General features: G+C 48.2%; 1 protein-coding gene across 1 annotated transcript; it reads right to left on the bottom strand.

Annotated features, from left to right (window-relative positions):
* Window positions 1–5,486: 5,486 nt before the first annotated feature.
* Window positions 5,487–8,258, bottom strand: LOC106001295 (golgin subfamily A member 2-like). The gene is made up of 2 exons (XM_013036400.1): window positions 6,609–8,258; window positions 5,487–6,563 (listed from the first exon to the last, which is right to left on the bottom strand). The coding sequence occupies exons 1-2, from the start codon at window positions 8,256–8,258 to the stop codon at window positions 5,487–5,489; spliced, it is 2,727 nt and encodes a 908-aa protein (XP_012891854.1).
* Between the last annotated feature and the right edge of the window lie 4,205 nt (window positions 8,259–12,463).

Below are 12,463 nucleotides of genomic sequence, written 5' to 3'. Positions count from 1 at the left end.
ACAAACCCTGTCAAAAAAATAACGAGCAAACTGGCTGGGGCATGGCTCAAGTGGTAGAGCATTTACTTGCCTAGCAAATATGAGGCCCTGAGTTCAAACCACAGTATCAGCCCTAACCACCTGAAAAGATACATGTGAGTAGGTGCTACACCTTTAATCCCAGCATCTGGGAGGCAGAGGCAGGGGGATCAGGAGTTGGAAGGCAGCCTGGACTACATAGTGAGACTCAAAAACAAAAAATGTGTGTGTGTGTAGAGCATATCACTGTACATTCAAAATGAGGTTTCACGGGATGCCAGTGGTTCATACCTGTAATCCAAACTACTTAGGAGGCTAAGATCTGAGGATCACAGTTCAAAGCCAGCCTGGGCAGGAAAGCCCATGAGACTCTTACCTCCAATTAACCATCAGAAAGCTGGAAGTGACGCTGTGGCTAAAGTGGTAGAGCACTAACCTTGAACTGAAGAGCTTGAGGGACAGCGCCCAGGCCCAGAGTTCAAGCCCCATAACTGACAAAAAAAATCAGGTTTCATGGCCAATTAGATAGGTTAAATGACTTAAGCACCTCTTTTCAGAAATAGATACTAATTCATGGGCAACAGGTTATAAAGGTAGATGAGCATTGTGTAGAAAAAGAGACTTATGTAATTAAAATAGTTGAATTAAGATGTGTTTCTTAATCATGAGGCTATATTTAAATAGGCAAAAATAGAATATTAATTTCATTGGTACATTTTCCCAGTTAATGTCCCAACATAAAAAAAGATAACTTTGTAGCTGCACACTGGTGGCTCATGCCTGTAATCCTACCTACACAGGAAACTGAAATCTAAAATCACCATTTGAAGCCAGACAGATCAGGAAAGTAAGTGAGACTCACCTCCAATTAACCACCAGAAAACTGGAAGTGGCACTGTACAGCATAAGTGGTAGAGTGCTAGCCTTGAGCAAAAAGCACAGGGATAGTGCCCAGGTCCTGACCCAATAAATAAGAAGATACCTTGTTCCAGAGTAAGTGCAGAAGGAGTGTAACCTCTTACAGCATAAACTAAAACACTGAAAAAAATAAACTCATAGATCAAGCAAGCAGATGTTTTCTAATCAGTATAAGCTAAAATACAAAGTTCAGCCAAACCCCTGGGAAGCAAAGGAAGTTCCAACAATCATTTCCAACCACTAGATGGAGCTGAAACCGAAGTTGAGTGGCCAATGTGCTGGATGTAGCTGCTCTGGGAGAGCATTCCAATCAGTGTCTGCTTACTGGCAACACTGGACAGGTGTGATTCATGCTACCCCGAGGTCTGGGAGTTTTAGTGTGTCTTCTGCAGGTTAATCTACCAAAGGTAGGATATCAGTTGATAAATGGACGGGATGGTCCATGGCATGGCCAACGGAACCTGGCAATAGCCCATTAATTGGGATGGATACTCTGTGGAAGCCTGCTGTTACCCTGAACCTGAACACAATTAGCATCGAATTGAAGACCGCAGCTCATCATTGCCTCTGATTCAGAGGTGGTTCTGAGATCTGGTAGCCCTGCGTACTTGTGTTAACATTCATGGGTTAGCAGACTTCTAGCAGTTGTTCAGTGGAATAGGGAGAGAATAAACATGATAGTAATTACTCCTCATTCGGGGAAAGAGAGATGGTTGACTAAAGGGAGGGGACTGCAGCTTTGGCAGGGATAAAGAGGATTCACACAAACTTAGGCCCTGGCTTGCATTTCAAATGACAAGTGCTGGTTAAGCATTGTGATACAATACTGGTCACGGGCCCACAAGTGTCCCCAAAGCATCTGTGTTGAAGGCTTGGTTCTGGAGGCCTAGAGGGATCAGGAGGGAGCTTTGGGGAGGGCTCTGATCTTCATTCATTTATGGCTTTCTGCATAGCTTTATGGGCTCGAGGACAGAGGCCTTTGTTATACAATTGAGGTCTCTCTGCTCCCTGGCTGCCATAATGTAACAGCTTTTCTCTGCTGTGTGCCATCCTCCCCACCTCCCCCAAGAATGATGGCCTCCCCTCCCCTGACCCCCTTTCACGATGTCCTGTCTTGCCACAGACCTCAGAGCGAGGGATCTAGGCGATCCTCCACACTGCAGCCACTGAAAGTACAAGCCAAAAAATAAACAAATAAACCTTCCTTTCTCATAAGTTGTTTATCCCAGGCCTTTTTCTCCCAGTAATAGGAAGCTGAAGAAGCCAAACCTGCAAGGCACAAATTGTTATGAATTTCCACTGACGTATTTATACACCAAAAACCTCATTCATCTCAGCTGCGATCGCAGCTCAAGAGATGTCTATATAGATGTAACGTTGAGCTATTTATGGAAGGATCTAAGTTTTAGAATTGCTGTGGGATCACTGGGGGGCGGGGGGGGGGTCTCCCTGGGAGTGCTATGTAGTTAGAACATAAAGAGAACTTGGCATTCACAGATTGATCAAAGACTCTGACAAATTAGTATATTAGTACATCTTTGGGCTAAGAAAGTGTCAACTATCTTAACAATGTCTGAGCTTTATGTAGAAGTAAATCTGATAACCCCTCCACACTGTGGGGTTTTTTGTTATGTCAACTCTTCAGAGATGGCAGACACATTCAATACTCAGTGTAAAGGTATTTTCTGATAAAAACTGGACTGGAGATGTGGCTCAAGTAGTAAGGTGCCAGCTGTGAGCAAGAACCTCTGAGCAAGCTGGACACTGGTGGTTCATGCCTGTAAGTTCAAAGCCAAGCCAGGCAAGAGAAGCTGTGGAATTCTTTGTTGTTGTTATTGCTGGTTGTGGGACTGTCCCTCACCTTTTTCGCTCAAGGTTAGCACTCTACCACTTGAGCCACAGGCCACTTCCTCATGGGACTCTTATCTCCAATTAACTAGTACACCAGTAACAGTGGAGCGGTGGCTCAAGTGGTAGAGCACTAACCAAAAAAAAAAAAAAAAAGCTAAGGAACAGTATGTAGGCCCTGGGTTCAACCCCAGTATCAGCGCGGGGAGAGGGAGAGAGAGAGAGAGAGAGAGAGAGGCCCTGAGTTCACACACAAAACTGTACTAATTGCCTTTAGGGGGAAAAAAAAAACCCAGCTGTCATCAAGTAGCCCTGACTAACTTGGAACTCGCAATCATCTGGCCTTGGCTTCTGAGTGCTGGGGTCACAGGCATGTGGTCTGTCACAGGCTTGCGTCTGTGGGTTTTTGTTTTTGTTTTTCGTTTTTTGTTGGTTATGGGTCTTGAACTCTGGGCCTGGGCTCTGTCCCTGCCCTCTTCAGCTCAAGGTGAGCACTCTACCACTTGAGCCACAGTGCCACTTCTGGTTTTCAGGTGGTTCATTGGAGATGAGTCTCATGGACTTTCCTGCCCAGGCTGGCTTTGAACCGAGATTTCAGCCTCCTGAGTAGCTAGGATTACAGGTATGAGCCACCAGAGCCTGGCTGGGTTTTTTTGTTGTTCTGTCTTTTGTTTCATCAGTCCTGGGGCTTTAACCGAGGGCCTGGGAACTATCCCTGAGTTTCTGTTCTCAAAGCAGTGCTCTACCACTTGGACCACAGCTCCATTTCCAGTGTCTTGAATGTTTAATTGGAGATAAGAGTCTCAAAGGGACTTTTCTGCCTGAGCTGGCTTCAAATCACGATCCTCAGATCGCAGCCTCCTGCGTAGCTAGGATTACAAGTGTGAGCCACAGGCTCCTGACTTGTGGGTTTTTAGAAATTGCTTACAGACATCAGAAACACAAATGTTTAGGCATGCTAAAGATCAAACAAACGTAACTTGTCGGGAATAGTTAGATTATTAAAGCCAGGTAAATAATTTCTCATTGAATCCAAGCCTCCTGTACTTCTGTTTTCTGCATGTTTAATTGCTAGGACTTCTACAATCTGTGAGGAGAACTGCTATGCTTTCCCAAATAATGCTCTGAGTGCTCCAGAGGCCTCATCAAAGACACTTAGCTACAGTACCTCTTTCTGGTGGTAGGTCCTTACCCACAAGTGGCTTCAACTTTAAGCCTCCAACTTCCTCCTCCTTAAAAGAGTACTGAAAAGCAAACCACCACCACCAAAAACCTCCTTCTGCCCTTCCCATAAGCTGTTGCGAAGGTCACACGAGGCATAGGCTTATGTGAATATCAGGTGCTAATTATATTTTCAAGCGGAGTGGGCCTTGAACTCAGAGCATCTTGCTAGTTCTCCAGGACTTGAACCTCAGCCCCATTCAATGTCAGATGTTATTAGAGATTATTTCAGAGTGTGTAGCTCTAATTGATCCCTATCACACTTTTAATTTGCTAGTGTCAGGGATCCAACTCTGGGACTCATGGCTCTTGGGTAAATGCTCTACCACAGGCTTATCTCCCCACAGAAGCTCTATCTTTGTGTGTGTGTGTGTGTGTGTCTGTCTGTGTGTTTGTGTGTGTGTGTGTGTACTAGGGCTCAAACTCAGGGCTTGAACACTGTCCCTTAGTTTCTTCCTTCAAGGCGGGTACTCTATCACAAGCCACAGCTCCACTGCCAGCTTTCTGCTGGTGAATTCGAGATCAGAGGATCACAGCTTTTCTTACCCAGGCTGGCTTCAAATCGCAGCCTCCTGAGTAGCTAGGATTAAGAGGCATATGCCTCTGTTGCCCAGCTATACTTGCCATTAAAGTTCTTTTTAATATTTTATGGCATTCAATGAACAGTACGGCACATTGTCACTTGAAAAACCTGGAAGTAAAAAACCGAACTGCTTGAGGCTCTCACTATTGGTGCCCCCGGATTGTGTGTTATTCAGCATTCCATTTCTGCACTTCTTTGCTGACTGTTTTTCCCCCACAGGACACCTCTGTTTCTCTATTAATACTATTGCTCCTTTTTTCTCCAAACTGTCAGGTTTAACCACCTTTGCTTCTTTGTCACAGTGTGTGCTGTCTTTTTGCCTCCTAATAAACTACCATCATAGTTTATTAAAACACAAACAAGAAAATCCAGTGTTGCTGGTACTGAGTATGATCATTTTTTTAAAAATGCACAAAAAAACCCTAAAAATAAATAAAAATGCACGAATATACCAACTTATGTTAAAGAATGAAATAACTCCTTTGAGGAAATATAAAATTTTCCTAAAAACAAAAAAACATACAGTCTAAAGGATCGTGAAAACGCTCCATAAATCAGCATAAAAATATATCAGAAAAATGAGTATGCTACTATAGAGGCCATTAATAACACCACTAACACAATATGCTAATAGAAAACGACGCGATCACTCATCATCTTCCTTTGAAAAGGATTTATTGTTTACAATAACCACGCCATGCACCCCTTCCCTGGAAACCGATAAATCATGAGCTGTGCCTAGAGTATGGCAGCTCCCTGTAGCCTCTGCTCTGTCTGGCCTCTAGTTAGCCTTCCCACCCCTCATTAGGGGATGCCCCCAGCTGCTATGTCCCCAAGTACACGTCCGAATGCAGGAGCCCGCTTCTCTAGGCGTCGCCACCAGGTCTTTTGATGGCAACTATGTCAAACTCATCATTTGCATCAGTCTATAGAAGATAGGGAGGGGGTGCTCATTGCCCGGGTCTGCAGGCTCTCGGGGCTGCTGGATGTCGGGTGACGGTGGCTCCCTCTGCTCTAGGGTGGGGTTGTCCACCACAGAGGGGCCAGACACCCCCGCTTCTCCTTGCTCAGGCTCCAAGTTGTCTTCAGGTTGCTCCTCCTCAAAACCTTGCTGCTCCTTCACAACCGTCTCCTCAGGGCCCGGCAGGTCTGCGGGCGTCTCTGCAGCAGGGGTGAGGGCGGTGGCCGGCCTCGTGTCCCCGGCCTCTGTGCCCTGCCCTGCCAGGCGCAGCAGCAGCCCCTGCAGCTCCTCCTTCTTCTCCGTCTTCTCCTGCAACAGCCGGCGGACGCGCTCATCCTTCTCGCGCTGCAGCTCACCCAGGACGGCCATCTGCTCTTCACAGGATGCCATCTCCTCCTCCAGGGCGCTGATGTGTTCTGACAGCAGGCTGCAGCGACGGGGGAGGTCGTCCACTTGACTCTGGTTGTCCACCTGTCCAGGCATGTCATAGGTGAAGCAGATCTTCAGCCACTTCTTGGGCTCCTGGGTATCCTGCTCTCTCTCCCCAGACACGCCATGGTTCCAGATCTTGGGATAGAGGGCCTGGTGCTCCAGCTTTCTCTGGCACTGGGCTGCCAGGTGGGCCAGGCCCTCGCAGTGGGCCTGCTGCTCCTGCAGCTCACAGCTGAGCTGCACCTTCTTAGATTCAGCAACGGATAGTGCTGCACAGTAAAAATCCCACATGGTATGTGGGTTGTCCACGTCCTCAGGGACGGTCACAGCAGGGGGAGCCGCCTCTTCCCCCTTGTCTTCCCCTCTGCTCACTCCACCTTCTCTAGAGAGAGCCAGGAGGCTCAGCTGGGCCCGCAGCTGCGCATTCTCCTGTCTCGTGGCTTCCAGGCACGTCAGTGCCTCCTGGAACTTTGGAGGCACCGTCCGGTCCTCCTGGAACTCTGGAGGCACCGTCCGGTCCTCCTGGAACTCTGGAGGCACCGTCCGGTCCTCCAATGTGCTCTGCACCTGCTTCTGCTGCAGCTGCTCCAGCAGCTGGGTCTGCCTCCCCAGGTGCTGCTGCAGGGCCTCCTTCTCCACGCTCAGCTGCTGATAGGCGGCCAGGTGCTGCTCACAGGTGGCTCTGAGCTGCTGCAGCTGGGCCAGGGACCGACCCTGCAGCTCCTCGGCCTCTTGGCGCTTGAACTCAGCCATCTCCTTCCATTCTTTGAACGTCTCCTCCCGCTGCTCCAGCTTCTCCTGCAGATGTTTCTTCTCCTGCTGCTCAGTGTGCAGGAGTCCGGCGAGCGACTCCTTCTCAGCGCTCAGCCTCTGCCAGGCATCCTGCAGCTGGGCCAGCTGCTCGTTCAGCTCGCGGTTACGCACCAGCGTGCGTCTCTTGGTCTCCTGCTCCTTCTCCATGGTCTCCAGGATCTTGCGCCGGTCCTCGGCATGTTGATCCCATTCCTCCGCTTTCTTCTCCAGTAGCCATAGCCGCTGCTGCTGCTCCAGGCTCTGGACGCGGAGGCTCTGGTTCTCCTCCACCTGGAGGAGAAGTTGCTCCTCCAGGGTCTTGAGCTCCTTCTGCAACTGCAGAGCCTGAGCCTGCAGCTGCTGCTCAGCCTGAGATGGCCCCGCAGGGCGCTGTAGCTCTGCCAACTGCTCTCTCATCTCCCCCAGCTCGCCCTCCAGCGCCAACACCTGCCTGGCCCCTTGCTCTTTCTCCTCTCTCAGCCTGCCCACCTCCTCTAAGAGCTGCTGGGCCTTCTCCTTCCCCATAGAGCTTTCCACCCTCAGGTCTTTCTCCAGAGAGTCTCTCTCCAGCTTGAAGGTGGTGGCCAGCTCTCTCATGCTCTTGAGTTGTCTTTCCAACTCTGCGCGCTCCACCAGCGCCCGCTGGCACTTGTTGATTTGGATCTTCATGTTGGCCTTCTGCGTCAGGAGCGCGTCCAGCCTGTCCCGCAGCTCGGTGTTCTCATCCTCCAGGTCTTCACAGTTTCTGCTCTTCTGCTGGAGCTGCAGCGTCACACGGTTCAGCGCTTTCGTGAGCTCGAGGTTGTTGAGCTCCGTCTCACTCTGCGTGGTGGAAACCGCAGACAGCTTCGTCTCCAGCTCTTCCACGCGCTGCTGCGCGGCCTGCAGGCTGCTGGTGAGCCCCTCCTGCTCCAGGGCCGCTTCTTCGGCCCCCTGCTGCAGGTGGGCCAGGGCGGCCTGCAGATCTAACTTCTCCTCCACCCACCTCTGTGCCGACAGCTGGTGCTGCTGCAGCTCTGCTCGCAGGGCCTCGTGGGCACAGGCCAGCGTCTCCAGCTCCTTCTCCTGCCGATCCTGGAGGGCTTCCTTCTCCTGCTTTAGTTGTTGGATCTCACTGCAGAGCCGCAGGAATTTGGCGGAGTCCAGGGCCAGCTCCGGGTGTTGGTCGTGTCCATCCATGGCCTTGGTGTGACTGGGACCGGTGACACTCTTGCCCAGGGCCGCTCCGCCCGTGCCCAAAGGCCAGGGAGGCCGGGGGTCAGCGTGGTCTCTGGTCGCACCCTCGGTTGGATGACCGTCCCCAGTGGTGTTCGTCTTGGGGTTCCCTCCCTTTTTGGTCTTCTTCCTTTTCTTGGATTCTCCAGGTCCGTCCGGACCCTTCCTCTGCTGATATTTCTGCAGTAGTTTCTTTCCTGCTGCTACCTTTTCTCGTCTGGTTTGTTCGGACATGCCAGCGCTGGGACGGGGAAGATGTGGGGGCCACATTCCCAGGCTGTCTGCAATCCCCTCTACTCTCCGATCACCTCCTCTCCTCTCCGATCACCTCCTCTCCTCTCCGATCACCTCCTCTCCTCTCCGATCACCTCCTCTCCTCTCCGATCACCTCCTCTACTCTCCGATCACCTCCTCTACTCTCCAATCAATCACCTCCAACTCCGTCTCCTTCCTATGTATCGCCAAAACTACCTCGATTCGCTGAAGCACCGCTAGCACCTCCACCTCCCTCGACTGCTCCTAGCGGTGTGAGCCGAGAGAGGAGAACGCCAGGGCTTCTAGGCTGCATGGGATGTGGGTGTGGCCTCCATTCTGATCTCCCATTGGTCAGAGAGAAACACGAAAGCTAGGGGGCGTGGCCAGGTGATTGTGATCCAGGCAGGATGGGTGGAGTCACATTGAGAGGGGCTCCTGTAGCCCCTCCCCCGTGCCCCCCTGACCAGTTTGGTTGGGGGGAGGGTGGGACCTGCTTTAGCTGGATAGGTGTATAACTTTCCAAGTCACCTTTCCTGGCTTCCATCACACAACTATGGTCACCAGAGTTTCCACCAGATTTCCAGCTGCCCTTCAGGAAGTGGTACCAAGAAACACAGCTATCTGCCCACATCCAATGTCCTCCAGTCTTCATGCAGAGTTAGTCCTATTGTTCTGATCATATTGGCTGATCAGGGAGGTTCATCATGTCTGAGAAAGGGTGTACCTGCCTGTGTGCATTGTGTGTATGTAATAGGTACGTAAGTGTGTGCACAGGTGAGTCCTTGCATGACACCTGCGTAGTGTGGGTGCTGTGAATAAAACAGGCCATGTGTGGGAGTCAAGATGGTGTAGGGTGTGAATCTACCCGGCAAATCCCTGGGCCTTGCTAACACATCCCCAGTCTGAGTTCGCTTCTCCTATACTTCTCCCCTGTGCTGTGCATTCTGGGAATCCTATACTTGGTCTTTTTGAAGGCAATTCCCAAACACAGAAATGTATCACACAGACTTAAAATTTTAAACATTATTTGTATAAAGGAACAAATTTGTAAAAATCATTTGAACACAGTAAACATTTATGAAAAGTGAGACCTTTGTGGTTTTTATACAATGATCCTATTAAATCACTTCAGGACCCCTCTCCCTTCCCTTATTTTATATTCTTCTTTTGGTAAAGAGACAAGGTTGTTTTCTGCTCATCAGTCAGCAGTAATAAAACACAGTTGCTGAGTTGGCTAAGGACATTCTGAATTCTGACCTCTTCAATACAATAACGTTTTTGCATGACTAAGTCTGTACAATTTGTTCCAAAACATTACCCTGATCCATACCTGGCTTGTCATCTTAAGCCTTGTCTTCTTGGTTTGTGGACAGGATCTTGTACAATGTTATCATTGCAGGTTGGATAAAAATACAAATGACCACTGCAGAGATGTAGTCTGAAAAATGACAGCTGGCCAGATCTTGGGTTCCTGTGACAGTTGTACATCAGATCTGTGGAGACAAGGAACATCAATACATCTGCAAACTTTACAGCTAAGATCAGAACCGTTTCCTCCAAAGTTTATCAAGGTTGCTTGTCCTTTACTGTGTACTTGTGGTATTAAAACTTTGAGACAAATTAAATTTGGCAAAGGTTAATTGACCCTAAAGAGCAATTAGCCAATGAAGCAGCCCTCAGAACCAGCAGAATTTCAAAGTCTATTCTACTACTGGGGCAGGAAACTTTTAAACACAGAAAATGGTGGTGAGGCACAAAAAAAAAAAAAAAACAGCAGCTGATTGTTTCCAAATGATGTTTGCCTTAAATGGGCATGGTCTATTGGGTTGGTAGTTTGTGATTGGCTGGAGCTAATTGGTACTGCTATTGGCTGAGATACACTTCTTTGGTTATTGCTATTGGCTGAGACTCAGTTCTTCCACTATTGCTATTGGCTGAGACTCAGCACTTAGAGTGCTGCTATTGGCTACGATTCAGCCTTTTGCTAGAGGAGAATGCTGCATGTTGTAGTTCCTTCTGTAGGGATTCAAAGTACAGAGGTGGCATCCAGTTAAACTTAGTTTAATTAAACAGCTGGTGGATATCAGCTTTAGAACCACAGTGGACCAGAAATTTTTGTCACTTGTTGGACTTTGTGAGCTCTTCTACACTCCAAGTACCTCCCCTCTTTACTACATCTCCCAAGACCTGTCTTCATGTTTTTAAACACATGGCTAAAGATGACAGAAAAGCCAGAAGAAGGAATTTAAATAATATATGACACAAACATTTTTCAATACTTTGGGACCTATTAGCACTACCAGAAGTCGAAGGTGTGTGACAAAGAGGCATTTTCCTTTTTTTCTGATACCCCTATTTTAAATGTTCAAAAAATCAAGTGAAATAGAATGTTACATGTACAATACCAGATACAATTCAGATGTGCAACCAACTCCAAAATTACTTAAATGAATACATATTTTAAATTTATTACTACTACTATTATTGCTGTTGTTGTTGTTGTTTTACTGATTCTGGGGCTTGAGCTCAGGGCCTGAACACTACCCCTGAACTTTGTGCTCAAGGCTGGTGCTCTACCATTTGAGCCAGGATTTGTCATTTTGTTTGTATTCCAGCATTCAGAGAAGAGTGTAACAGTAGGTTTTCAGTAAATGGCTGTTGAATGGATGCCTGATTAGTTAGGAGAAATAGATAAGGGGTGGGGGCAGTTGGACAAGAGAAGCTCATTAGTACAAATGTGTGTTTTTATTCAACACGACTCATGTTTTTCCTCTTTTGAGAAGAGCAGTTTTGTTTTCAAGAACTCACATAGAATAACATTAGGCTAAGGATTTCTGGACTGCCTTGGGATTTGTTTTAATGAATAGATGGAAATTGTATCTAATTAGCATTATTTTTTAATGTGCACATGGGCACATCTAAATTGTATAAAAGCAGTTCTCTTGAATAATTTAAACAACTCTTTCTCCTGCAAGACAATTGGCACACTGGTCCCTCAGAGATTTCTGTTAGTGGGAGCTGGAATCATGGGATTTAAAGGCAAAAATGAATGAGGTTTCCCTGCTCAGAAACAAGCTGGCTTAAGAATCCCTGGGGCTAGCCCCAGGGCTAGCTGGAGGCTCTCACCTGTCATCCTAGCTACTCAGGAGGCTGAGATCTGAGGATCGAGGTTCAAAGCCAGCCTGAGCAGGAAAGTCCGTGAGACTCTTATCTCCAATAAACCACCAGAAAACTGGAAGTGGCGCTGTAGCTCAAGTGGTAGAGCGCTCGCCTTGAGCTGAAGAGCTGAGGGACAAGCGCCCAGGCCCAGAGTTCAAGCCCCACGACCGACCAAAAAAAAAAAAAAAGAATCTCACAGATTTTTTTCCTGCTTGGGCTGGCTTTGTACCACCACCCTCAGATCTCAGCTTGCTGAGCAATAGGATTACAGGGGTGAGCCACCAGCACCCGGATTTGCCTGCCCATCCCTTAAACTGAAATTGCCATCTCCTCTTTTCTATTGAGTCTTTCCAAAGGACTCCAGGTCTCATGGAAGCCCGTCATTCATTCTCACCTAGAGCTGTCGAACATTGGGAGCATGGCAGCATTTGAAAGCATTGAAGCTAACTCTTTAGCCATCTTTTACAAATAGCACTAAGAATCAGTGCCACGTGGGGGAGGGAACACCAGGAATTGACTGAATTCCCCAAGGACCAAGGATCAAGACATGTCCAGACACACAACAAACCCTCAGGAAATACTGGAGCCATGGGTGAGGAGCTGCAGTGTCTATGCTTCTGGCAGGTTAGAATTGTATTTCATGAGGTTGGGGGAGCCACAGAGTCCCTCCCAGGGTAGAAGCTGAAAGTAGTAAGGGTCCCGGACCCCTAAAGAGGACACAATGCCATCTGCTGACTTTATGGAATCCCTGCTAGCCGTCACGCTGCAGGGGACATGTCTCTGAGCTCAGCAAGACACGTGGAGGTAGAAATACTAGCAAGAGCAACACACACAAAACGGTTCTGCAACATTGGAAATGAAATTGCTTCAAGGAGGGGCAGTTCTTGAATTCTAGGTGGGGGGAAACATTGTACCCTTGTAGAGTAGACTTGGAAACAGAACCCTGAAGTCAGTTGAGAAAGCCCACAACACGATTGCAAAAGAAGAGTCTTTATTAGTTTGATTCTTGGCATGCAAAAATAAATAAGCAAATAAATAAATAAACAATCCCAAAGCAAATG

This window comes from Dipodomys ordii, unplaced genomic scaffold (genome assembly GCF_000151885.1).
Source record: "Dipodomys ordii isolate 6190 unplaced genomic scaffold, Dord_2.0 Scaffold284, whole genome shotgun sequence".
Lineage (NCBI taxonomy): Eukaryota > Metazoa > Chordata > Mammalia > Rodentia > Heteromyidae > Dipodomys > Dipodomys ordii.
Note: the sequence above shows the minus strand (reverse complement) of the source record. Positions and strands in the feature narration are given on the sequence as shown.

Coding starts and splice junctions, on each gene's coding strand:
- LOC106001295 (XM_013036400.1), bottom strand. CDS start 8,258: ATGTGGCCCCCACATCTTCCCCGTCCCAGCGCTGGCATGTCCGAACAA. Junction 6,564..6,608: donor AGCTGAGCGTGGAGAAGGAG/GCCCTGCAGCAG, acceptor CTGCTGGAGCAG/CTGCAGCAGAAGCAGGTGCA.